This window comes from Chrysemys picta, chromosome 1, assembly GCF_011386835.1.
Source record: "Chrysemys picta bellii isolate R12L10 chromosome 1, ASM1138683v2, whole genome shotgun sequence".
NCBI lineage: Eukaryota > Metazoa > Chordata > Testudines > Emydidae > Chrysemys > Chrysemys picta.
Window position 1 is genome coordinate 216,783,985 of NC_088791.1, and position 26,531 is coordinate 216,810,515.

A 26,531-nucleotide genomic window follows, 5' to 3' on the forward strand; every position below is an offset into this window, starting at 1 on the left:
GGGGTCCATGGCCACTGTTCTCTGAAAGTAGAGATTTCTGTATCATATCAAAATTTGAAGTAAGATTTGGTTTTGTTTCTTGGTACTTATTGTCCCAATTTTGTCATTTAAAAAAAAATCATTGTGGGGAAAAAAAGAAAAAAAAATTGCCAAGTTGTTTTTAAGGAGGGAGTAGTGATATGAAGGGATTGGGAGAAGGTATATGGGGTGGGAGTTGCCTTCTTTGCTTTGACTTTCCTCCTCTATCAGAAAACTAGTACATGACTAAGGCCCCAATCCTGCTGAGATTTACTTGCATGAGATTTACTTGAAGCATGTAAGAGGTCCCTTGAATTCAAAGTTAAGCATGAGTAAGCCTTTGCAGGATCAGATCCTAACTCCATCAATAGATAGGTCCTTCCAATGGTGTTGTTGGGTTGTGTTTTTTTTAAACTCGGCTGTTTTTCCTTCTTTTTGTTTCAGGACTATGGAATATGGGAACGTGGTGATAAAACCAATCAGGGCATCCCTGAACTGAATGCAAGCTCTATAGGCATGGCCAAGGTGAGAATATTTTTACTGGTTTGTTCTTCATATGTAGAATTAGAACGGTGACTCTCTCTAACATGTTTGTTTGCATCACTGTTTTGGTTCATCTGATCTTGTGGTTGCTAACTGATTACATCAGAATATGTATTTTAGTGGAGATCGCACATAAATCTCAATGTCATTTTAGTCCTTTTGTGCCTTAGTTGTAGTCTCTGAAGCCTGGATATGTCTCTTTCTGGAGGGGGCTACGAATCTTTCAGAGATATAGCTAGATGTACCAGCATAAAGTGCTTGCTCTCTCTTGGTATTAAGTATGCTGCTTCCATGGTGCTTTCAAGTCTGAAGGAAGTTCTGGAAAAGTAACTGAATACTTGGTTAAGGAGTTAAATAAAAACAGTTTGGAGAGGAAATGAATAATAGAGGTATAAGTCAGGCATTGTGAATGCCTCTGTCTCACAGTGCAAGGACAAAGAGACATTCAGTGAAATTGAAAGGCAACAAACTTAAAACTGACAATCCACTTTTTTACACATTGCCTAATTAATCTGTGGAACTCACTGCCACCAAATAACTTGAGGCCAAGAGCCTAGTAGGTTTCCAAAATGGATTATAAGGAGCTCTATAAGTAGAGTTCAAAAAAAGGATTTATATGGATACTGAGACATCTGCAGACACATTAGATAGTAAGAGGGAGAATTCTGCATGCTCTCACTGTAGACCAACCAAATGTTGATGGGAGTTGGATTAAGCTTGCTCCATTATTGTCTTGTGCCTTCCTTTAAAAAATCTGTACTGACCACTGTCAGTACTGGAGAGAGCGCTGTGCAGTATATCCCTGCTGGGAGTGAGATATCTGGCTGATGTTGCACTGCAGGAGGAAAAATGCATGTTTGCTTTTAGCTGAACAATCTTCTGTGTTTGCATGTGTGGGGGAGCAAAGCAACCCGCTGCTAAACAAAAGGAAATTTGGTTTTCTTCGTTCAGTACATTTACTCTCTTTCACTACAAATACAAGAGGTAAGGAAGGGAAATGCAAAGTGGAGGATAACTATTCCCATGGCAGCAGTGCAGCATGGATCATGGTTTCTTGATGGGCTCTGTACGTGCTTGCTCGCCTTTAAGTCTCCCCTGGGTCCAGCTGTAAATTCCCCTACAGGAAATTCTTGTCAGCAAACACTGACCTATTGATCTATACAGCAGACCAGTAGAGAGATGCTATTCATAGTTTCAGAGCTTGGCAATACCACTGCTGATATTAGCTTTGCAGGGTTTTATGTATCCGTGTCTCCAGAAAGAACAAGATAGAAAGGGTTATGTTCTCTACTTGTATGCTGCTTGTGTCAGAAATCAATTTGCACTGTAGTGAATACCTAGGGTGAAAACAGAAAAGAAGACCTAGTCACCTCTGGTGTAACTCCGTTGACGTCAGCTCCAGGAGAGAGCTCTGTGAGAAGTACAGCTCTGCCGGCCTGGCTCCTGAGCTCCAGGCATCAGCCGTCTCTTTGTCCCATCCCCATTGCAGGTCCAAGATCCCCACCCCGGCGGAGTTACAGATTTCACAGCCCCTTTGGTATAGATCCCTCTGTCCCCATCATCAATTTTGGAGATGCTTCTGCAGCTCCCTCAGAGGAGCCCACCTCACTGGAAATATTCCTCCTCTTCCCTGTTCCTTCTTATGACTGTAGCAGCTGAATTAGAAGGATATGATAATCCTCCCTTGGACTGAAATAGCCTCGGTCAGTTGACCTTGAGGCATGCGGTAAAGCCCATATTTTTGAATGGGCACTTCAGGAGCGGTGGGATGTGGGATTCTTTGAGAATTTGAGAAATGGGGAGATTGGCAATATTTTCTTGATTCAGTAGAGATGGGTTGATTGTTATGCATTGCATTTTTAACTGATGGAAAGTGGGAGGAGTCATCTTACGTTTGCTTAAATCTAAATACATAAATAAGACTCTTTTCTAAAAGAGTGAGGTCAGAAGTTCCCACGTTTTCTTATCAATTGTGTAAGAGCCCAATCCACAAGTCATTGAAGTCAATTGGCATCTTTCCGTTGTCTTGAATGGGCATTGGATCAGGCGGGAAGTGTACAAATCCGGATTGACATGTGTCTGTGTTTCTGAAGGCTGCCCTGGAAGCAATTGATGAACTAGACCTTTTTGGAGCCCATGGGGGGTGCAAGTCTGTGATTCACGTCCTTCCTGATGAAGTTGAACATTGCCAGGTAAAGAGCAGCCTTCAAGGTGTCTTTGCTATAAGGGAGCACAAACGAGCCAGTGACAAGCACCCTGCTTGTAGAAAATGTTGATTAATCGAAACCAGAACTTTAGCATACAATTTCACACAATACACTGTGTATCCTATGTAGAGTAGGTTACCTGCCACCAATGAGTAACTTTGACCATTCCCGTTTAAATAGTTCTCATTCAATAAGTTCCCAGCTGTTTTGAACACTGATTATGGGCTCTTTTTGCATCTGACATAATCCCTTGAATGAGGCTGATTGTTTGACATATTTTGTTCTCTGTATTTTGCTCAGTCTATTCTATACTCCATGTTGCCAAGGGCATCCACGTCAAAGGAGATTGATGCTGGACTCTTGTCCATTATTTCTTACCCAGCTTTTGCAGTGGAAGACGTGAACGTTGTTAATGCAACCAAAAGTGAAATCCTCACCAAACTGCAAGTAAGAGTTCTCTTTTTTTTCTCTTGGTCTGTTTGCTTGCGGGGAGAGGAGGTAATAAATTGAGTTGTCTTCTCCTGCCAGTTAGCTGAAAGATTGCAGGGCACGGTGGGTGTGAGTAGGAGGAAGAAGTAGCTCTTCCCTCCCGAGAAGTAATATAAAATAAAAAAGAACTTCTATTATGCAATGTCAACTTTTTCAGGAATGTTATTTTTTCCCCACAGGGGCGTTATGGCTGCTCTCGCTTCCTTCGAGATGGATATAAAACACCAAGAGAGGTCCTACTTCTGCAGATTTTCAGTAGTCCTTTTGAAGATTTTTTTTTAACCCAAATTTATCAAAACTTCATGCCTATTTTGTTTATTTTGTGCTACATAAAGTGATAGCCTGTATCATAGCTAAGATTCTGCATTGTCAGGAAGAGTACACAGTGTTATACAATCCAAAGATCAACACATCCATACTGATAATGAACCCCAGCCAAAGGAGATTAGATGATAGAAAAACAATTATTAACAACAGGAAAACATAATTTGCCATTCTAATATCAAAACCAAACATATTTTTTTATAACTGGTTATGGTTCCTAAGGGGAGATGATAGCACACTCAAAACCACAACCAACAGGGAATAAAGATTAATTCCACATGCACACAGTCATCAAACAGTGGGCAGAGCAGAGGTGATCTTGATAAGATCTAGGTTTCTGGGATTGCATAGGGGTTTGGTTGAGTATGTGTGGATACATATATGTGAGAAGAAAAGGTGATAAATGTAGGTGTGTGGCTTTATCCTGTATTTCCTTTGGTTTTAGAGGGGTTAGGTGTGACACATGTCTGTTCATATTATGTACAGAATATTAAATGAATATGATTTGATTTTTAGGATCCAAACAGGTTACACTACGATCCTGCTGAGCTCAAACTGTTTGAGAATATAGAATGTGAGTGGCCAGTGTTCTGGACGTACTTCCTAATTGATGGAGTGTTTAATGGGGACAAAATTCAGGTAAGGAAGGAGCAAACTGCTTCAGTTAGGCTGGAATGGAAAAGCAGTATGGCTGTTACTGTGCTTGTTTGGACTGTTCGTTATTTTTCCTTGTTTCTGAGTAAATCCCCCTGGACTACTTTCCCCACTAGATCCCAGTGTTGGCTGTTTTAGGGAAATTCCTTCCATAGTGCCTGACGAGATGGACTGTGCATGGGAGGTGCTGTGGGAAGCCAGAGGAAGGAATCCTCTCCCCCCGCCATGGGCAGTGAAGCAGCAATGGAGCCATTCTGCGGCTTGCTTACAGTCACAAAAACCCCTGGAGATATTTTTCAGGGGCAATGTCAAGTGGATCTGCATAGCGTAGATTCACCATTCACATCCGATACCCCTTCCCTGTTAGAGTGAGTTCCCAGCAGCCTGACCTTTTTTCCCCAGTGCTGTGCTTGGCATCTGCAAACCCGATCTATTGTGTCTACAGGCCTCTGTGCCTTAGGATTGGCCCCTGTGAAGAGCTTCTCTTCTGCTGATGGAATGAGTAGTTTAATTATCTTTCATTGTTGATTCAAGCACTCCCTCTCCAGGAGTGTCAAGTTGCCAGCCTTTTAATGATCACCATTTCAAGGAGGTGCTACAGGAAATTGTTAAATTATATAGCAACAAGTCACTCAGACCAGATTGTATCAATTCAAGAGTTTTGAAGAAACTCAAGAATTAAGAGGCTGAGGAACTAACACGAGTATGATTAAAATCACATAGTGTACAGGTGGCTGAAAGGGGGCCAAATGTTGTACTCTCATTAAAAAAGGGCACTGGGGTGATGCTGGGAATCAGACCAGCAAGCCTCATTTCAGTACCTTGTACGTAAATGGAATGAAAGAATAGCTAGAGAAAAAATTATGAAACACCTAGATGGCTATAGTACAATAGAAAAACACCAGCACAGCTTCTTGAGAGGAAATGCAAAATTAACCTGTGGAATTTATTGCTGCAAGATATCACTGAGGCTAAAAGCTTAATAGGATTCAAAGTAGGACTAGACACATTTGAATACCAAGAGAATAGCCACTTACCCTTATGTTTCAGGACGTAAGCCAACCACTAACTTCTTGTGGTCAAGAAGCAACTTCCCCTGCAAGCAGGTTATTGTGTAATTATCCGTTACGGGGTTTCTTGTAGTGTCTTCTGATGTTGTTCGATCTTGGCAGGAAGACACTAGAGTAATGGATCACTGGCCTTATCCAGCATGGCGATATCTGTGTTACCAGAGCCCTAGTCATTTGAATATCTCTAAAGAAAGCTTTCCCTTGCTTTCAAAGATATTTTTTACTTGTGTTTTTATTTTCTTTTTATACTCTTTTTATCCCCCAGGAATTGTAGAATTTTAGATGGGTTCTACTCCGATTCAGATTCCAGTTATGAATCTCGCCAAAGGATTCTGAGAAAGTCAAAAGCTGTACAATGTATACTTCTTTTGTTTTACTTATTTTTGAAAGTAAAAGCCAGTCAATAAACCAATGAAAAAGCTCCTTTTTTTTCTCTCTTCCCCACAACTTAATGGGGACACATCATTAATTTAAAATGGGAAGTTCAACAAAACTAGTGAATAAAATCTCAAATCAAATGCATTTTGGATTATATAATCTTGGAAAACCTGATACAGCTGAGACTGGAAGATGTCTGAAAGGCAAAATAGATTCCCTGAATCTAGATGAAGAATGGGGGAGAATGAATCAAATAAATGCTTTGGGCACACAGGAGAGATATGGGTCAGAAACAAGTGTCTAACCATTTTGTCATTCCAGCTGCACGTTTAAAACAAGTAACCATGGTTATTCTTTGTACATAAGAGGTCACCGCATGCTTTTTAGAATGACAAATTGTATTGGCCTATTGAAAGGGAATCTAAAAATACAATTTCTTCCTTAGCGATCCACAAGCTTTTCCATATTGTGAACCATGTTACAGCAAGAGTTACCCGATGGCAACTGTGAGAAAACGTGACAGGGGGTAGGGGATAATAGGCGCCTATATAAGAAAAAGTCCCATAAAATGGGACTGTCCCTTTAAAAACAGGACATCTGGTCACCCTAGTTACAGCAGAGAAAAGTTTTGAGGACCCCCTGTTCCCATATAAGCTGTAAAGAAAAGGAGCAAAGTCGTGACTTTCTTGGAGGTGATTTCCCCCCCCCCCCCAGATTGAGAATTTATGCTATCACTGAACTATCCTTATTTTTAAAATAAGGATTTTTTGCTCACCGATCCAGAAACTGAGTCTAGAATATGAATCCAGGTCTTCCGTTTGGCAGCACGTTATAATCTCTTCACTGCTGTACTGTCTTGAGTCAGGCCTAGAATTATTTATAGCGGATTTATTAGCTAGTTTTAAGATTTCAGCATTGTTCTTTTCATACTGTACAACATTAGCTTCTCTCCTCTCTTTTTAAGGCGATATGAGCTTTCTCTACCCCCCCCCCCCTTTTTTTTTTCTCCGCAGGTTCAAGAGTACAGAGAGGCCCTGGAGGGAATAATTATTAGAGAAAAGAATGGAATTCTTCTGATGCCAGAGTTGTATGCTGTCCCTCCAGACAAGGTATTCTGACAATGCAGCACCTCTTGTAGCTTTCAAAGTGCAGATATCAAAATAAGTATCAGCATGATCATTTCCTGTAGTTAAATATAGGTTTGCAGGATGAGAAATGCCTTTGTCACTTCCTATACTTAACTAAAATGATTGTGCAGTGGCTTTGACTTTTTAAATTAAAAAAGACCTCACAGCTCCCATTGATAAGACTTTGGTAAATTTTTATGTTTCTAGATGGCTAGGTGTCTGATATGACAGTTATGAAAGAGGCACAAAAATATGATGGAGTCCATTTTTATCTGAGCGCATGTGAACGTATTAAAGCTAAAGTCAAAACAATTCCAGATTAGAAATTTGTCAAAAGAAAAAAACAAGGACAATTGTTTTGCAACATTGTTGGTTTTAGTTTCTTTTTTTCTTTTTCTTTTTTTTGCCATTGCAGGGGGATAAATGTAACAAATCTGTCTAATAATAATAATAATTAATGGAGATATCCCATCTCCTAGAACTGGAAGGGACCTTGAAAGGTCATCGAGTCCAGCCCCCTGCCTTCACTAGCAGGACCAAGTACTGATTTTGCCCCAGATCCCCAAGTGGCCCCCTCAAGGATTGAACTCACAACCCTGGGTTTAGCAGGCCAATGCTCAAACCACTGAGCTATCCCTCCCTACCTTGAAATGAGAACACATCCCCTGCAAAGAAATAAAGTAACTCTGCCCTGCCTCTTATATTGTGTTTATCATCAGTGTGTTTTTTCAAAACCTGAATGTCCGAGATAAATTCCAGATAAATCAGATTTTTTAACTTTGGAGTTAGGGATCCACCTGATCCATTTCTTGATCAACAAACCCAGCCAGCCTGAGCCCTTTGCCAGTTCGAGCTACTAACCTATCAAATTCCTTCCTGCTAGGCCAGCCTCTCCCTCCTATTCCAAAACTTCCCAATCCTCATTGACTAAGGACATTAAATCCAGTGCAGACCAGCATATTTAAAGATGAAGTGTTGACATCTCCAGTCTTCTTTACAAATCTGAAGCTAAATAAGAGTATAGATGTATCTCCCTGCCTGCTATGTGTAAGCACAGCACTGAACCTCTCTTGTGGCCTTCAGCTGGAAACAGTGTAAATCTGGTAGGGATTTCAAGAAGTTGGTAGGGTGGGCTTTGCCTAACCTCTTTTGTGTCAGATCACATCTTACAAAGCCTCTCGTATAATAAAATTCTCTAGTATTTCCCCCTCCCTTCTCTTTCTCTCAAGTCACCATTATATTGCTCTGCAAATAAATTAATGGCCTTTTTTTAACAACAGACTTCCCCATTTCTTTCCTTGTGAAGCGTCTTTCCAAACACAGTAATGGTAGGATAGTGTGTACTTCGAGGGTGCATGTGCAGGTTTCATTCCAGGAAGCTAAGGTGGGCCTGCATCAGTAGTATACAAGGGTTACCTGGCAGGGGATCAGAAAGGAGACCCAAAATCGATTCAGAGCCATCGGGGGCTGGGGGGAAGCAATAGGAGTGAGAAGAATAAAACATGGAAGTGTAAATGATTATATTATATTTATGTCCAAAAGTCCTGGTCAGTATGGGGGCTCTGCTGGGTTAGGCACTGTTCAAAGGTCGGCGTGCAATCTGAAAGAGCGTGCAATCTAGGAGGTGGAAGCAGGGTGGGAGGGACCAATACATCGTAACTAATGATGGCAAGTTAAAAATCTGAAAGGTGCAGATCCTTAACAGCACAAAGTATTTTGAAACACATGGTCTGTGATATCTGTTATAACTAGGTAGGCCTTATCTCTTGCTTATGTTTGTTGGCAGGTGGATGAGGAGTATGAAAATCCTCACTCAGTGGATCGTGTCCCAGGTGGAAAGTTGCCTCATCTGTGGGGCCAGTCTTTATATATCCTCAGTTCCCTATTAGCAGAGGTAATTTATCTGTAAAACCAGCGAGTTAATCTTTCAGTTCATCTTGAGATGCACTGAACTCTGAGTACTGCCCAGTCCAGCCTGCTCAGTCAGTGTCAACTGGACGCAGTATATTTCATGGCAGAATCATATCTGTGAGTTGGCAGAAGTGGTGTTTGTCAGTTTCTCTATCCAACTTAAATTAGTTAGAAAGTGTTTGTTCCCTTTGACCTACAGCTGACTTCATTTCAGTCCATCTCTTACCTTACATTTTCATAGAGTGAAGCAAAAAGGTATCTCTGAAAACCCAAGCATATCGTGTTTTTATATGCTACATGAAATGTCGTCACTGTAAGGAAATTTTCAACTTGTGAAGCAAGAGATTTGTTATCTGGGTTTCTCCTGTGGATACAAATTGTGTTTCAGTTAAAGCATTGTTTAGTCTCCATGTATGCATGTCTCTTGTGAACTACACACATTGTACACGCTTGGTTTTCCTTGGCAGAGAACATTGCAAGGCATTCTGGGCTCAGACTAATGGGCAGATTAACAAACTGCTGTGAAAGTGGAAAGGGCCAGGCAGCAGGACCAAGCAGCGGACTGGCCACATCTGTTGCTGGGCTCTGCCGCCAATCTTAGAGATATGAGGAAAGTCAAGAGCTTGAGAGGGATCATAGGAAAGGGGTTGGTCACAAGGAAGGCGCTAGAGATTACTCTGGAGCGCGTGAGGCAGGGGAGACCCTTCCATAGCTTTACGTAGGCATTTCAAGTGCTTATCTAACTGTACTGAACATCCAGTCTTCTGAGATTCACCCCGTATTAGTCCTTGACTGAGCCCTATAAAGACTCAGTAAAGGGTTAACTTTCCAGTGTCAAAAAATGACAGAAGCAACCAAATAATGTGCATGGGCTCTCGCTCTATCATGTGAAAGGTGGGAACACAGATTGACTTCAGTCCTGACAATAAACACCTTTCCTGCAGTTTTTTTTTTTAATTAGAACTAACGTTTTTACTGAAAATACTGCAGAGTAAAATAGGGGACAGAGATGTTTTATGTTACATTTGTAGAAGTTTGACGATTATCATGAGGATCTCCTATAACTGGACTGGATGGTAAAGGCAGCTTACTTGGGTTCTTTCTTTTTCGGTTTTATCCCAGGGGTTTCTAGTTACTGGTGAAATTGATCCCTTACATAGGAGATTTTCAACTGCTTTTAAACCTGATGTTGTGGTGCAAGGTGAGTGATTTCATGTTTGTTACATTTTGGTGGAAAGATGGGCTAAAGGGTGGTTCTACCCTCTCAAGAAAGAAAGGCAGAATTAAAAATAAATAAAAAAGCTCCGACTAGTGAAGTGAAGGAGGAGGGGCAGGTCACTATGCAGTGCTACACTGCTGGGCATGCTCAATGTTTCTTAATTTGTGTATGGCATGTGGATACCCCGGTGATGATATCTGAGACAGAGAAACTGGGGGTGTGGGGTTTTTTATTGTGCCTGCTTGTTTCATGAGGAGGCGCTTACTGCAATTTATTACTGTTTTTAAAGCTCTTTCATTAGCAGTTTAAGATTGAATTTGCCAGATTCCCAGCCCCGCATCCAATTCCTGGGGAAAAGGCCGGTCTGGGCATGCTCCAGGATGATGACAGGGCAGATATGACAGCGTGCCAGTTGCTGTGACATATGTGAAGCTCTCTGCGCTTCCCCTAAGGAACCAAGTGTGGTGGGAGCAGAAGGAGAGCCCAAGACGATCCTAATGGCTTCCTAATGCGGGAATCCCCAAACCCAGTCACTTATTGGAGGTTGTGGATGAACTAGCTAGTACCAGGCAGGCAGGCAGGCTTCTGCTGCTGACAGGCCAGGCTTACAGCCACTACTTAAGTATGTCCAAGAGAGGCAGGGACAGAGACTTTATCCCCTGAGCGTCCCCAGTACCACTGCCAGGAACCTGCTCCTTTCCTCAATGGGAGTAGCAGCCAGAAAGGTGAGATTAGGGGGATGTAGCAGATACCTGGCAGCAGTGTGAAGCTGATCAAGGGATAAAGGCTCTTCCACTGCCCATCTGTGCAGCCCTTGAGAAGCAGTCAGGAGCCTGGATTGTCAGGAGCAGCCTTCATCCCTCCTTCCTCCCTGCCGCTTGTGACCCTAGCTGCCATCTGTCCAGTTTATCTCTGCAAATACCACAGAGCCTGTGGTTTACAGCTCTAGCTCTCCCCCAGAACTAGCTGTGGGATTGTTGCACAGATCCTGCGTGCACATCCAAACTGGCACCTTAGGGGAGGAGTCTTCTCTTACCAGTGACGGTGTCTCCTTTTGGGACTGTTTCTGTTCCTTTAGAGGAAACTTCATAGTGTTCACTTCCAGTACAGATATTCATGGTTGCAAATTTAAAATTCACTTTTTGTCAGTATTCATGAATGCAATAGTATTAACTAGCAAGTCTGTACTAGATTGTTAGATCCCGACCCAGCAAACTGACCCACATTTGCAAAACCCCACACAGAGCATTCTGCAAGATCAGGGCCTTAGATTGTAAATTCCTTGGGGTGGGGTCTTCCTCTGTATTTGTACAGCACCTATCACAGCAGGGCTCTGATCCTGATAGGGTGCCTGCGTGCTGCTGCTATAGAAATAATAAATAGCGTTCATAGCATACGTATCTCACTGACACAGATAAATTGGCTTACTACAGTGTCTTACAGCGACATCTTGTGGGGAGGAGGGAAGCTGAGAAATCTGGGGAAATGAAATGCCAAATGCTGTTCTGCACATTCTTGCACCCCCAGTGGTATAACTGGGGTTGGCAAATCAAGAAAGAATACAACCTTTAGCATTTTTAGACACCCACGTGGTGGGTAAATAGCAATGATGGGTGATGTCAGAGTAAAGGAGAATGATTCTGGTTAAAATAATTCAGCTATTCTTTTCTGTTGTACAGTAACTGTCTTGGCAGAATCAAATGAAATTAAGGAAATCTTGAGACACCATGGAATCATTGTTCAGAGCATTACAGACATCTATCCAATCCGAGTGCAGCCAGCACGGATCCTGAGTCACCTTTATGCCAAGCTTGGTAGGTGCTGGAATTTAGAAGTATATGGTGGTGGTTGTGAAACCTAATTTCTTTTTCTTTTCCACTTCCCCTGCCCCCATTTCTTTCTTTTTTATTTACCAGGGGGTAGCCGTGTTAGTCTGGATCCACAAAAACAATAAGGAGTCCGGTGGCACCTTAAAGACTAACAGATTTATTTGGGCATAAGCTTTTGTGGGTAAAAAAAACCCACTTCTTCAGGCACCAAACTCCTCGTTGTTTCTTTTTCTTTGTTTGCTTCCAGAATCCTTTTAACTTTTTATATGTTGCGTGCATGTGGTGGTGAAATATACAGCACCTAAAGTAAAAACTAGTAATGAATATACTAATATGAATTGATGCCTTAGGTAAGGGATCTATTAGAAGAATATGTTCACTTTGTGAGCTGGCGGCCAACGTAGTGGTTTCTATATGCTCTATTCCAATGGAGTTTCACAGACTGTCAGAAGTTGGTTCTCTGCAGGGGCTAATTCTAGACACAGGCTGGGTTTTTGGAAAGAGCCTGAAGTTATGCATCTAAATCCCCTTGAACTTCAACCTTGGGGTCCTTTGACACTCCCTTCCAGGGGAGATTGGGGGCTTTGTAAAGCATAATAGATGCACAGAAACAAATATTTCACCTGGTTCAAACCGCTCACAGATTTGCTTGGTATCGTCATGGACGTTATTTTTCAATGTTAAGTCCAGTATGAGAGTGGATCAGGAATGGCAAATCCTCTCCATCACAGGCAGGGAAATTCATAGTGGGCAGTATTCAGTGCCACCCTTTTGATATTCCCATTGGGAATCCGGCTTATAAGTAGTCTGTGAGGAAACCTCAGGTGGTGTTCAGTGACCCAGATAAGCAACCCAAAATTCAGATGCTCCGTTTAAGATGTTGGGCCTTGAGCAGAGATATAAATAAATCTCATAAAGTACACCTCTACCCCGATATAACGCAACCCGATATAACACAAATTCGGACATAACGCAGTAAAACAGCGCTCTGGGGGGCGGGGCTGCGTGCTCCGGCGGATCAGCACGTCAGCGTGTCTGGTTCCGACGCGCGTCAGCGTGTCTGGCTCTGACACGCTGTGTGTTAAGGGTGCCTGGCTGAGGGGTTGGATAAGGGGCAGAGGGTCTCGGGGGGCGGTCAGGGGACAGGGAGCAGGGGGGAGCCGCAGCCTGAGGAGGGGAGCTGCAGTGCAGGGGAACGTCACACGGGCTCCAGCTGGCGCCGAGAAGTTGGGGAAGACTGGTCCACGTGGGGAAGTTGCGGATCCAGGGCAGGGAGAGGTGCCCGTCCTAGACTGCTTAGGAGGAAAAAGAGGCAGGGAGGGATAAAATTAATTCTCATCTCTGTCTGCAGAAGGTTGAGTAGGCTAACTTGAAGCAATGTTGTTGATGTTTTAACCATGACTGCTTTGTCAGCAATTGTAGATTATTCTCCCTCTGTGCTGTGATCTACCCCCTGCTCAGTGGAAGGGGAATCATGTACTATTTTGGCATCATCGGCTCCTTCCTGACTTGTAGAGAACTCACTCTGGGGATGGGGACTGCAGGGAAAGGAAGGTCAAGGTCTGTAATGTGTTTAATAATACACGCATCACTCCAACCCCATGATCTTTGGGAAAGCCGAAATGAAAAATGTAATACAGCTGAAAGTCCCCTTTGCTTTCCAGAAACCGCTTTCATGGGAGCCCTTAAACCAGGGGTACATGGGCATTGAGGATCCCCTCTAGTGGAGCCATATTATCTGAGAGCTGCATGTTGAGAGCTCTGTGAAGATGGTTCTGGCCTCCTGGTGATCCCTCCTTCCAACTCCCTTCCCTTCCAAGGATTTGAAGATCTGAGTTCAGAACCTGCTGGTTCATTCTGCAGTGGCGATCCCTCCCATCATGGGGGCGGTTTGGGGAAAGCGTGGGGGTTATGTTTGCCTGCTGCAGAGGCCAAAGACTTTAAAGGTACAAAAGGGACTTCAGCTTGGTCCCTTGGCTAGAATGAAGAATAATACCCTCCCTGATGTCACTGCACGTGGTGGGCCAGATAAATGCCTGCAATGAAGGGAAGAGTGGCCATGTGTATCCATCTGCACTCATGGGACCACTATGTCAGAATAGGGATTCATTCCAGCTGGAGGGTGGTGTGGGTTTATAGGGCTGAGCTGGCTCTCAGACGCTAGGTAGCAGTTGTGGGTGGCTTGTGTCACTGCTCCCCACCCTGGTGGTCTTTCTGCTGCTATGCTAGGGGCCTCACATCCAGATGCTTGCACGAGTTGGACTCCTGAAGTGAATCTGGCCCAGTGGATTTAATAACTTTTATTTCCTTCTCAAGAATGTATTTAATCGTCTAGCAGGGAGAGTCCATCTGTTGAAACTGGAAAACTTTGTAGGTGACATAAGGCTTCTGTAGAATTATTGAAGTGGGTGGAGTCCTCCTTCTCTGTGTGGGTAGTGTAATCTGCTGGATACTGTAGACACAGTATCTGTGCCTGAGGCAGAATTGAAGGGCTTAATTCTGCAAAGTGCTGATCACTCGCAACTCTCATGGCTTCAGCGAGACCTTTGCAGGGTCAAGCTCTCATCGAGTAGCTGGGATTTGCTTTTTCCTAAAGATGACAGATGTGCTTTGGTTATATTTGTGTCTGACTCAGCAAAAACAAAAAAGTGCTATGTGCAGTCCTGGGAAGGGGGAGGGCACAGCTGTGAAGGAGAGGGTTCTCTTCTACACTCAATTCAGTGGTTGAATTCAGAGGAGAAGAATTAAAATTGTTATATTAAAGACCGGGATTGCCAGCTACTTGTGATGTTTGATACAGCATGAGGTTTTCTCCATTTTTTTGAAACGTACCTTATTTCATTTGGAGTGCTGCCTGTCATTCACTGTAGATGGATTTATTTGACTTCCTGACAAATCAGTGTTTGTTCATGTATACCTTGTGTTGTTTTCCCATACAAATCTATATGGCGTTTTACCCCGTAAACATTTGGCTAGCCAGCATCAGTATGAAATGCCAGCTACAGCTTCATAGCTTTATCAGCTGATTTCTTGTTTGATCCCCGTCTTTGTTATACTCTTTTTAGGGCTTGTGTTCCTTTTTGTTCAGATTTTAAAAGAAATTGAGGAATTTTCTCCTCCATGTGTACATCTGCATAACTTCCTCAGTGGCATGCGACTGATTTGGTTGTTATTTTTTGTAAATACAGAATTTTTAGTGCAAAGAATTGTGATGCAGAAATAATTTGAAAAAGGAAAACATAGTTGAAACCGGGAATGTAAGTGTCACATTTGCATGTGCTATAACTTTCTTATCTTCTCATGGATCCATCACTTAAAAAAAAATTCTAGTGCTTCAGATGCTTTACAGCGAAATACTGCAATTGCTATTGAGAGCCAGATTTCAGAGCTCAGTTTGTGTACTCAGTGGGAGCAGCTGGTTGCTGAGTACTTTTGAAAATCTAGCCCTGAGCTCTTATAGGGGTTGATCCAAAGCCCACTGAAGTCCGTCCATGGGAGATTTTCCACTGATTTTAGAAGGCTTTTGAATCAGCTCCTAAAGAATCAGAATTGTGGTGTTATAGGATCAGATCCTATGATAGTGGGTGCGTAGAAAACTTTTAAAATAGGTGCTAACACCATAGCAATTGGAGCTATTCTCTAATTCTGCTTATTGTACATAACAGGTGTTCCTGACTGAAGCTTTGATGTTCACGTTTAACAGAAAATTATGAATAGGATTTAAAGACTTGTAGATACTTGGAGAAGAAAAGGAAATATTAGATTAGATCTTTTTCATTTTTACAGGCCGAAACAAGAGCATGAACCTGAGTGGCCGGCCTTACCGACATATTGGTGTGCTTGGAACATCCAAACTGTATGTGATACGGAATCAAATATTTACTTTTACCCCTCAGGTGAGCATGTTAAGCCAATAGGAAAACTTCCTCTTACCTAATGTCTAGTGATTCTCTTTGTGACTCCACTCTAGGTCCAGCAGGACTGATAAAGCAGCTGTACTTTGCTTTGCTCTTTTATAGAAGTTGGATGGCAGCCAAATAGTAATGTTGATACAGCCCTTTCTGTCTCTAAGCAGAGCCCAGCTCCTATAGGCTTATGAAGAGCACACTAGATCAATAGTACAAAATCACTGCCCTCACCACAATTCTGGCTGCTTAAAAAAAAAAAAGTGAAAGAGAGATAAATAGTTTATCTGAAGAGCTGATCACTTAATAAATCTTTCTACTAATTACTTCAGTTGAAAGTGTAGTTCCACTTTATCATGTCAAGAATTATAAACCTCCAGGAGCATGGAATCTGATCTGTGCATTCTATCATCACCATGGCCAGCAGTGCTACAGAAAGGAAATCTATTCTCTCTGTTTTCTCTTAAAAGTCCTTTTGAATATATGTTTGCAAGAAAAAGCCTGTATTTTAGAATAAATGGTCCTTTTTATTCATTTAATAAAATATTACACACTTCTAAGTACAGCCTTATTATAGATTGTTGTAATTCATCCCTGGAAAATTGTGCTTGCCCCCAGAGCTCATAATTAGACCCCTGCAAGGATATAAAATTTGGATCTGCATCCATCCATGATCTGCAGAAATGGTCCACAGATAATCACATCTGTGGATATAAAGCCGATAACCGCATATTTGCTGGGCTCTCCTCATAATTTCTTTTTCATGGACAAATGAAATATTTCTTTCATTATCACCAGTCTGTATGGTATAGGGCAGGAAAGTAGATTTTATACTTGGGCTAGTAAATTTTCATTATAGTACCATGCAAGGCAAGGTTAATTAGAGCTGTTTCCTTTTCAGCCTAGCAATGTCTATAGGGCTTTTATACATGACTTAAGGAATGAAAATGAAAAAAAACTGAAAGAATACAAGTATCAGGGGGTAAAACTGAAAGAATACAAGCACTGGTAAAGACTTAACTTACATGTTTTCTGCTCCCCAGTTTACTGATCATCACCACTTCTACCTGGCTCTAGACAATCGGATGATTGTGGAGATGCTCAGAACAGAGCTGGCTTACCTCACCTCTTGCTGGAGGATGACTGGAAGACCAACCCTCGCTTTTCCCATCACCCACACCATGCTCAGTAAATTTGATTTTATCTCTGTGACTATCCCAGGCATAAATGATTATTGTGAAGGAGTAGGAGGGTGAATTTGGGAACAAGCAGATTGCATGTCTTTCATTAGTTTCTCTGCATTTTAAACATTAAGAATACGTTTGACTTCCTCTGGCTTCTGCCATATTTGAATGGCAACATGATGATTTATGAGGAATTATAAGGGTTTTTTACCCCTCCTCTCTATCCTTGCATCTCCCCACTGTACCCATCCTGTTTCTGTCTAAGAAACACTTGATATAAATTCTATTTGAAACTTGTTATCAATGCTTTTGAATAAGTTAGAGTTGTGTGCTGCCTTTATAGCACTCTTGGCCTCCGTCTTGAACCTATCCCTAGTTTGCGTTGAAGAGGACAGCTAGTTCATCTACTTGCAGGCCATATTTAAAAATGTTCCTAAACACTAAAACTAGTCCCCAGTTCAGCTAAGGACTCAATCACACACAGCTGTGTAAACTCAATTGGGATCTTAATCAGTGACTCAATATCCATTTTAAAATCAAAACTATTTTGGTTACTTACAAGTAAACTGATCATGTTAAAATGGTCAAGTGATTTAAAAATATTAAATAGACATTTGTTCCCAAACTAAATACAATTTTCATGTTTCTTTCTAGTCGATGATGGCTCTGACCTTGATCCAGCAGTGCTTGCAACCATAAGAAAATTAGACGATGGGTATTTTGGAGGGGCAAGGTAATGTCACTATCCAAAATCAATTATTCCACTGTTTCTTTGAATTAAGTCCCATTTAAGTCCCCCTGTCTTGAAGATCTGAGTGGTTCATAGGCCTTGTGCTAGCCCTCTCCATAGGGGTGAATTTCAATCTGAATTGTTACACGGAAATTAGTCACTAGTTGGATCTACAAATAACAGCAATGTAAAGTTCTTAGCAGAACCAGGTCTACAGATCTAACATCAATCGTTTTTATTAACAGATTGTTCTTTTGAGATTTCCAAGGCTTGAAATTAAATCTTAATTAAGCATCAATATTGGATGTTCGGGATTTGTGGGTTTTCAGAAACATGGTATAAAAAACAGTGATCTTCATTAAAATATGTATCAAATTTTTGAAATTAAAGGTGCATTATATATGTGTATGTATGCACCTTTACCATTAGGTTATAAATAAAAGTAATGCTTATTTGTTTATTATTTCCAAACTAGTTTCCCACTATTGGCATCTCTTGGAGCCTTAAATCAGCTTTACATCCTACCTGTGGCTTTTAATTTTTGTCAAAGGAGGCTGAACCCATGGTCTCAGTGGTGCTAAACCTTTTTCCATTAAACAAGTAGCATTCTGTGGGAATTCATTCCTGCTCCGGAAAGATAAAATTCTATCTCTTACTATATGTATGTACAGCTTCTTGCACAATGGGGCTGTGACCTTGATTTGGGCCTCTAAGCACTACGATAATACAAATAAATAATAATAGGTACAACAGTATCCACCAGATCTGTGATTATTTACTGGGCACGTTTATTGTTTGTTTCTTTGCTGGTACCAATTATTGCCTAATTACCAAATGTGGATGTGACAGTGGGCCTGGGTGGATTTTGAAGGGGTTTTCAGGGTTGTCCAATGAAGCACAATCCAATATAAAAATGGAAAGATGTTAATTCTTTCTTGCATGTTTTCCTGTTCGCAGGGTAAAGCTAGGCAAACTGTCAGATTTTCTTTCCACCTCATTCTATACGCATCTGAGCTTCCTGGATCCAGACTGTGACGGAAAACTGTTCGATGATTCTAATGATGGCTGTGATAGTCCTGAAAGTGGATATGAATTAGAAATGTATCCAGATGATTTATTTGACAAAGGTAACAATCTTTAACTTGGAAGTATTGTGTGTCCTGTTGTTATAATTAAATCCTAAGTTTACTATAATACCTAATTTAGAGGGGAGAAAAAAGGTCTTTATTTTCACTGTTTATGTGCATTTGACAGTTGATGGTCAGTTGCTGTGTGTCTCAGGCACTAGTAGGGTGACAATACTCATGTATTTCTTTGGGAGGGGAGCTCATGTGCACGTTCTTCCCCAGCCCTCATAAGAGGGTGTTTACCTGTAATAGCAGCAGCAAAACTGACAGTGAAGTTAGGTGTGTGCATGATCATGTGTGGTAGTGTTGCCGTATGGCCCAGCCAAAAGACCCTTCTAAACATCAGCTGGAGAACCACCTTCCCTGCTATTTTTCTTTTTTTTATTTATTTTAAGGTGGAAAAATCCAGGAAATACTATTTCAAAGAGAAACCTATTAGAAACGTGATTTTTTTCAAGTTGTTCAATTAAAAAATATCAAGTTGACCGTGTTCCTTCACTATGTTGTCTCTGGTCTCTGTCCTTTTTTGCCTTTCTGTTATTTTTCAGTGGAAAATAGATTCTGTGCCTCTAAAAGGAAGCACATGTAAATATTTCCAATCACTTGTTTTAATAAGCCTTTTCTATCTGTCTCTCTCTCTCTCTCTCCAGAAAGCCAAGATGAGCTGGACCAGTATATAAACGATATGCTGCAAAGCACAGTGCATAAGTCCTACCTGCCTCCAACTTCAAAGGAAGCTAATCAGCCTCATATGTTCAGTGCTGTTCACTCCATGCGAGAGATACTGTCAATAATGGCCAAGGCAAAGGGTTTGGATGTTCCATGTATGTCTTCTCTGTTTTTTTAATTCTTACTGGATGATAAATGTGATAAATGTAAATAACAGATTTTGACAATTGGTGACACAAGTAAATTGCAGTTGCTAGAAAGTAGCAAGGTACTGTGTTACTCTGTTTTCAATATGATTGCTTCATTATTCCCATAGTCCTATGTCATTTCATGGTAACTGTGCAATTAACATGCCACAGAACTTAAACATTTAATCTAAATGGACAATATTAAATCAGTTGCAACTAGCCCAATTTATTTTGTACTCATATTTGCAGGTGCTGTTTTTGAGTGGAACCTACAATAAAAAAAGACAGATAAAGACAATGGAAATGGGATCCCACAATGTGATTGGATGTATTGGGGTTTTTTACATTTGTGTTGTTTTAAAATGGATTGAAGACTTTTGTTTTTTAGTAAGGACATTGGGAAATGAAACATCTTTAACACCAGAAAATGCCAGTCGATGTACATAAACTCCAGAATTACAAGAAACAAATAGAAAAAAGGGCTGCATTATAAACAATAATGGGTAGATTGAAGGGCTATTAGATAATTTACCAGCTAAACCCATCTGTAAATAGACATGTAATGTATATGGAAATCCAGTGTCCATTGAAGTTAATGGAAAGACTCCACTGGACCTTGGATCAGGCCCTATATAAATAATAGTATTGTACAAACCTGTTATCCTTATCCCCTGTCCTTCACAAATAGCCTGTCCTGAGACTATAATAAAATCAATGTGAAATTAACCAGGTGTTTGCCATTCGTCTTCACCTGTCTTGTCATTTTAGGTCCCAGTCAAGTAAAGCACATCCTTAACTTTAAGCACATGAGCTGTGCTACTTGCCTTAGTTGGACTATTCTTGTGCTTAAAGTTTATCACACTCTTAAGTGTTGTGCTAGATTGCATCATTCGACTGTAAGATCTTGGGTGCATAGACTGTCTTTCACTGGGTGTTGGTAAAGAATCTAGCACAATGGGGCACTGACTCTGCTTGAGCCTTTGGGCGCTACCATGTGATTAAATCACATTGGATCAGTCTCTATTTAATGAGAAAAGATAAAAACCTGAGTTGAAACTTGGTGTGTAAGTTACGTGTACCATGTCCCAGACAGCATGGCTCTTGCATTCTGATTGCTAGAGGTGTTTCTAACATTTTCACTCAGTATTATGCTTTTACTAGATGTTGCATTTCCTTTACATGTTGATTGTCTTGCTTTTCAGGCGCTTCGATGACTCTTCCAACTAAAGTTTTGAACACTCACCGGAAATCTCTGAATCTCGTTGATTCCCCACATCCTCTTGAAGTGCAGGTGAGCTAGTGGAATGATTATACAACAAGTTCTGGAAGATTGTATTTGGAATGAACTTTTGGCCATTAAAGGGGTTTTTGTTTGGAAATTATAGTTAATTGTTTGTTATTGAATGAAACACTTCCTTTTACATTAGCAAAGCATAGTAAAATAACTTGTACTTATCTTTTAGAGGCAAATCCTGCCCCACCCTCTTCATAGCCATATAGGGATGATACGCCGCAAGACCAGAGCAATGGAGGGACAGCATATTGGGAACTTAGTGTGATATGCACTCCCCATCCACCATTGAGCTGTTCTCCAAGAAGTTCAATTCACAGCAGTGTGTGGGGAGGGGGATTTGTGAAAGGACAGGGCCTGGCTGGTGGCTATGTGGCTTTACCAACCAGACCCCACCAGGATGGAGATATAGCTCCAACAGAGGCTACTGCAGTTATAAGAGTGCACTGTCAGCTGCAAAATGTTTCATATCCTGGAAGGATGGGATTCCACCCCTTGCAGGATTCCTCTCTTCAAAGGCCAATATTTGCTTATGCATTGGAAAAAGGATATGGTCCTGAGTACATTAGTCATGCAACACCCGACAGTTTATTAAACAGAATCACTTCCATCTAACCACAATTTTCCCTCAACTAATTTGCTGCCAATTCATTGTATACGTTGTTTAGAAAATTGCTAATGGCAATATCTTCACTTGCAAAGCACCATTTAGAAGTACAGGTGAAGAAACCAATAGAACTTGTTGGGAAATCTTCTTTTACTTGATTTCAACTAAATTTGTTAGTTTAAAAAAATTATTAGATCAGTGCCCATGCACATCTGATTTATAAAGTTAATAACACATGACAGGAGAGAGATGAGAATAGTTTGTTTCCTGCTGTTACAAAATTTCTAGTTTCTTTGGCCAAAAATCTTTCTCGTATTATAATATCTCTGCTGACTCACTGGACCAAAAGTATTTGTGACTGTATTGGGAATGTTCCATACTAGCTGTTATATTTTCTGCGATTAATCACCATCTCTACTGTAGTTTGATGTAAACTGCATGGTGTATCTAAATTTCAAATAAGGAATTGCATTACTGTGCATTATTATGTCTTCTCCAGTGAGTAGCCAGAGCTAATGAGTTAGTGTTCCATCTACTTACTCTTTCATACTTTTGTTGGTGGGATTTTTTTTAAAATCTCTTCTGTCTTTGATGATCAGGATCCTGAAGCTGTTTTGCACTTACCCAAAGATGATCATGGTGATTTGGATTGTGAGAAGTTAGTTGAACAGCTGAAGGAGTGCCCAACTCTACATGATCAAGCAGATATATTATACGTCTTGTATATAATAAAGTAAGTTATCAAGGGTTTTCTGAATTGTCTCTTCAGCTTGTCTGGAAGTTCCATCACAGGTTCCCCAAACAAAAGCGTAGATATTGTAAACATTTCAGTCTACTTTAATAGTTTGTTTTTTATGGGGATATTTACAGGTACCTTAAGTATACTAATGCATATATGTACAGATTTTAGGTGAGACAGGTAAGAACACAAGGACTTGATGAGGAATTGTTTAACATAAAAAATGCACTGGCACTCGAGGCCTGGAACAAAGCTCACTGAAATCAAATACGTAAGTCTTCTATATTCGCAAAATACAGTACATGATACAATATTATTGTACACCAATAAGTTCACAAGAAGTTGGGGTAGAATTTTTATACACAGGTAGGTAGGCACGTGATCATTTAGTGCAAAATTGTTTCGTTGTGTTATTTTTCAGTATATAAAAGAGTACCGCTTGTCTGGATGGAGTGCAAATGTAGTTTTAATGAATTTTTATTTGTTTCTTGCATGTTAAAGTGACCCAATGGCTAAAATCCAACAATCCTCAAAACACTCTTGGGAATGTCTAATTGGAGCTGCTAAACATAGTAAAATAGCCCAGTAACTAAACAGGATTGATGAGAACAGAACACAAATTTAATCCAACAGCAGTTTTGTAAGAGTGTATTTACTAATACATACTAAATTGGTTTTTTTTATGTTGAAGAAACACTACAGGATATTGGCAGAGAGTTAGCTTAAGGGTGGGGGACAATGCTTGGTTTTCTTAATAGCACACATGATCTTTTGTATACTTCTGTGTTTTGCTTCTCACAGCAGGGCCTTTCTTGGCTCTGGGATCTTTCTCATTTTTCTCCCTTGCCCTTTATATCAACCCACCACATTTCCACGGCGTTGGGCCAATATCACAGCAACATCATCTTTCCAAAGGCAAGCCCCCTTTGATGCACTGCTTCCCACAAAAATTAGCTGGGGGGGGGGCACTGTGGTAATATTATGAAGCATAATCAACAGGGAGCCAAGTTCTTCACCATCATGAACTCTTGGAGGGAGTTAAGAACACAGGAGATAAACTTTTTGTTCATCTGAACTTCTTCTTCATGCCCCTTCCAGAAGTTTAGAAATATGAAAGATGTAGTTTCCCAAGAAGAATGTCACTATTTAATTTGTATAATCTCCAGCAGTTTTCTACAGAGTGTTTGGATTCCTATGACCTACTGCTAGAGTGCAGAATTCTCAAACCCCAAACACAGTTGCAAAAATAAACTCACTACCTCTTTCAACATCTTCACCATGATGAACAGCAGCAGCATTACCACCTTCTTTTGATGCCCAGAAGATGTCAAATCTAATGGGGTATAGTATGAAAGTTTGATTAACAACTTGAGAAAAGGCAACATGAAAAAAATCTATGAGAAACCCTTGACACATTGAAGAAACTAATTCAATCTTCAGCACTGTTGGTGAAAGCTATTGTTATTTGGCTTTGTCCTGCAAGGTGCTGAGCACCTTGTTCCTGATCCAACAAAGTATCTAAATAAACCCTTAACTTCAAGCATGAGAGCCGCTCTGTTGACTTCAGCGAGACTACTCACATGCTTAACTTTAAGCAAGAATGTAAGTGTGGGATTTCCAAAGAGATTTATGTGCCCAAATCCTATTAACTTCTAATAGATGCCTAATTGCCCTCTGTGCTTGTAAATTCCTTCCCAAGTGATCTGTTGGATTAGGGCCAGACTGCTTGGCACCTTGCAGGATCATACGGAGGTTCAGTTTCCTGCTTTCACCATCTGTCATGTCTCTGCATGGATTGTCTTTAGAAATCTGCGTTCTTTGCTCCTGGGCACCAAAGTTGTCATTTCTGCTTTTTCTTCCGGCAGAGGCCCAGACTGGGATACAGAGCTGAATGGCCAGTATGGAGTCACCATTCATTGTCTGCTCAATGAGCTCTACAGCAAGGCAGGCCAGAACCAAGAGTGGGGGTTAATTCGTTACATCTCTGGCATACTCAAAAAGAGAGTGGAAGTTCTGGCTGAGGTACAACAAACACAAATGTTGCCAATGTCTTCAGTTTCCCTCCTGTGTGCCCCAGAAACAGATATTCTCAAATAGTTTTGTTTATTAACACTCAAAACACAAATTACAATGTGGCCTATGTTTACCCCATTCTGGTTTTACCTTCCATCAAGTGTGTTAAAGCAAAGAGAATGCTGTAGTATATTTTAGAGCAGCATTGAAGGCTTAGTAACATGAAACCTTACAATAAAACTCTGCCTTTGAACTTCTCTGAGAAAGGTAAAATCTGAGTGAGGTTGCCTGGTTATTTGGAGACATGAGGGTTGTAGATTAGTGAAGTGAGACTAGAAAGGTTCTGCAGTACTGGAGAAGGTTAGATGAAGATTTTTTTAAAAAATAAAAAGGTGTCTTGAATATAATAATTATTTATTTGTGTTACCGTAGTGCCTTGGAGCCCCAGTCATAGAATTTAAGGCCAGAAGGGACCACCAGAAGTCTGACCTCCTGTACTTCACAGGCCATCAGCACCCATGCACTAAACCCAACAATCAAAATTAGACCAAAGTATTACAGCCCACAGGAGACTAGACTATGTGCCAAAGGCAGAGAATAGGAGAGAGCAAGGTGCACCAGTGCCCAAGACCCCTGTAATGGCAGGGAAATCATAGGCCAGTACAAAAGGATGGTCCCTTTCCCAAAGAGTTTACAGTCTAAAGTCTAAGTATATTAAAATATACAGGAATGACAAAACATCTGGAACTATTTAAGGAAAATGGTAGAAGTCCGTTGTCTACACCTTGGGCTTGTCTGCATGTACAGCACTGCTGTAGCGCTTTAGTAAAGAAGCTACTACGCTGATGGGAGAGCATCTTCCTGCCGGCATAGTTAATCCACCTCCGTGAGAGGCAGTAGCTATGTCTACACCGGGGGTTAGGTCGGTATAACTGCGTTGCTCAGGGTGTAGATTTTTCACACCCCTGAGCGACATAGTTATACTGATATAAGTTTGTAATGTAATGTAAACCTGGCCATTGATTTCATCCTGATCATTAAAAATTATTTCCTTTCGGCTGTCATAAATAAGTCTCCAATTGCCGTGCTTATACGTAGTTACAGTAAGTTCCTGAGATTTGCATATTGCTATCATTCCTAGACATTTTTCGGCTTGCTTTTCATCCTGTGCAACGCTATTGCAGCGTTTTGACCATCACACACACAAAGGCTACAGTGAGCAATTTGTTGTAACTGTACTGCACCATTTCCCTAAGTGTGAAGCATGTTTTTTTCCTGTCTTCCTAGAGGGGCCACGAAGGGCTAGCTGGGCATGGGGCATTGAAAAATTTATAAATTAGGATGTTAGGACTCTGACAATGGAGTGCAGGGGAGGATGAGGGTATGATTAGTTCTCAGGGGGGTTGGGAAACATTGTTCTGCTCTCAATGGGCTTTGATTCAGGGGCTTATAGCTGTTAAACTAAACACCAGTCCTACCTTTGCACTAAGACCAACATAAAGAAGGTAACACACAGCAGGACTGGGACGGGAGGGCAGTGCCTATTTGGAAATGAATTCAAGTGTCTAAACTGACTATAGGACAGAATATTACATACAGAGAATCTTTCTTTTTTTGAAGGGATACAATTGTTCAGAGTCTGTCTGGCTGTAATACTACATACATTCTCTCTCTCACACCCACACACACCAATGAAGTTTTCTTGTAACTTTATCTATTTTATCTTGTAAATAACAAAGTCATAATAATATAGGAAGCGTTAGAATACTCCATAGGCCAGAGCTAGCACCTCTGAAGGTGAAATTGTCATATCTCCATTGGCTTCAGTGGACCTATGACAATCTACATTAATGTACATTTAATCTACAATAGCTGAGGTTCTGCCTCTGAACTGTACATTTAGTAGCAGATGCAAATACACTGAGGAATTACTGAAGAAATGCTTTTTTTCTAGAATTAAAAAAAAATATCATTGTTGCCATATAACTTAACAGAGTGGGCTCTCTTGCTTTCTGTATTGTACTGTAATAGGCATGCACAGACCTTCTGTCACACCACAAGCAACTTACAGTGGGTCTGCCACCTGAGCCGCGTGAAAAAACTATTACCGCGTAAGTGTTAGCTCTGTCTCAGTCTGGATGTCTTGTATTTCAGAGTTCCTACTGCCGATACAGTGTTTCTGTAACAGGATGCTGGCCAGGAGAGCCTGAGCCAGCCCCCTGTTAGCCCAGATCCAATTAAGAAGCATTAATTGGAGCTGGCTGAGTATGCCATGCCTAATTGATAGAAGGGAAGCACCTGTGGGCTTT

General features: G+C 41.0%; 1 protein-coding gene across 25 annotated transcripts in view; it reads left to right on the forward strand.

Annotated features, from left to right (window-relative positions):
- PHKA2 (phosphorylase kinase regulatory subunit alpha 2) overlaps positions 1–26,531 on the forward strand; it is a 67,962-nt gene that overhangs the window by 15,602 nt on the left and 25,829 nt on the right. For 22 of the 25 annotated variants that reach the window (XR_006173076.2, XR_010597119.1, XM_065579993.1 and 19 more), the window contains exons 7-24: positions 463–543; positions 2,655–2,753; positions 3,069–3,215; positions 3,437–3,490; positions 4,098–4,220; positions 6,697–6,792; positions 8,597–8,704; positions 9,844–9,922; positions 11,620–11,754; positions 15,556–15,665; positions 16,718–16,862; positions 17,513–17,591; positions 18,546–18,715; positions 19,366–19,539; positions 20,775–20,863; positions 22,070–22,203; positions 24,075–24,231; positions 26,254–26,333. Coding sequence is in view for 23 of the 25 variants with exons in the window: in XM_065579993.1 (XP_065436065.1) it covers positions 463–543; positions 2,655–2,753; positions 3,069–3,215; positions 3,437–3,490; positions 4,098–4,220; positions 6,697–6,792; positions 8,597–8,704; positions 9,844–9,922; positions 11,620–11,754; positions 15,556–15,665; positions 16,718–16,862; positions 17,513–17,591; positions 18,546–18,715; positions 19,366–19,539; positions 20,775–20,863; positions 22,070–22,203; positions 24,075–24,231; positions 26,254–26,333 (2,060 nt within the window). In the remaining 2 variants the exon portion in view is untranslated. The remainder of the gene's footprint in view (positions 1–462; positions 544–2,654; positions 2,754–3,068; positions 3,216–3,436; positions 3,491–4,097; positions 4,221–6,696; positions 6,793–8,596; positions 8,705–9,843; positions 9,923–11,619; positions 11,755–15,555; positions 15,666–16,717; positions 16,863–17,512; positions 17,592–18,545; positions 18,716–19,365; positions 19,540–20,774; positions 20,864–22,069; positions 22,204–24,074; positions 24,232–26,253; positions 26,334–26,531) is intronic. The other 3 variants (XM_042844639.2, XM_065580019.1, XM_065580020.1) reach the window with 1 other exon arrangement.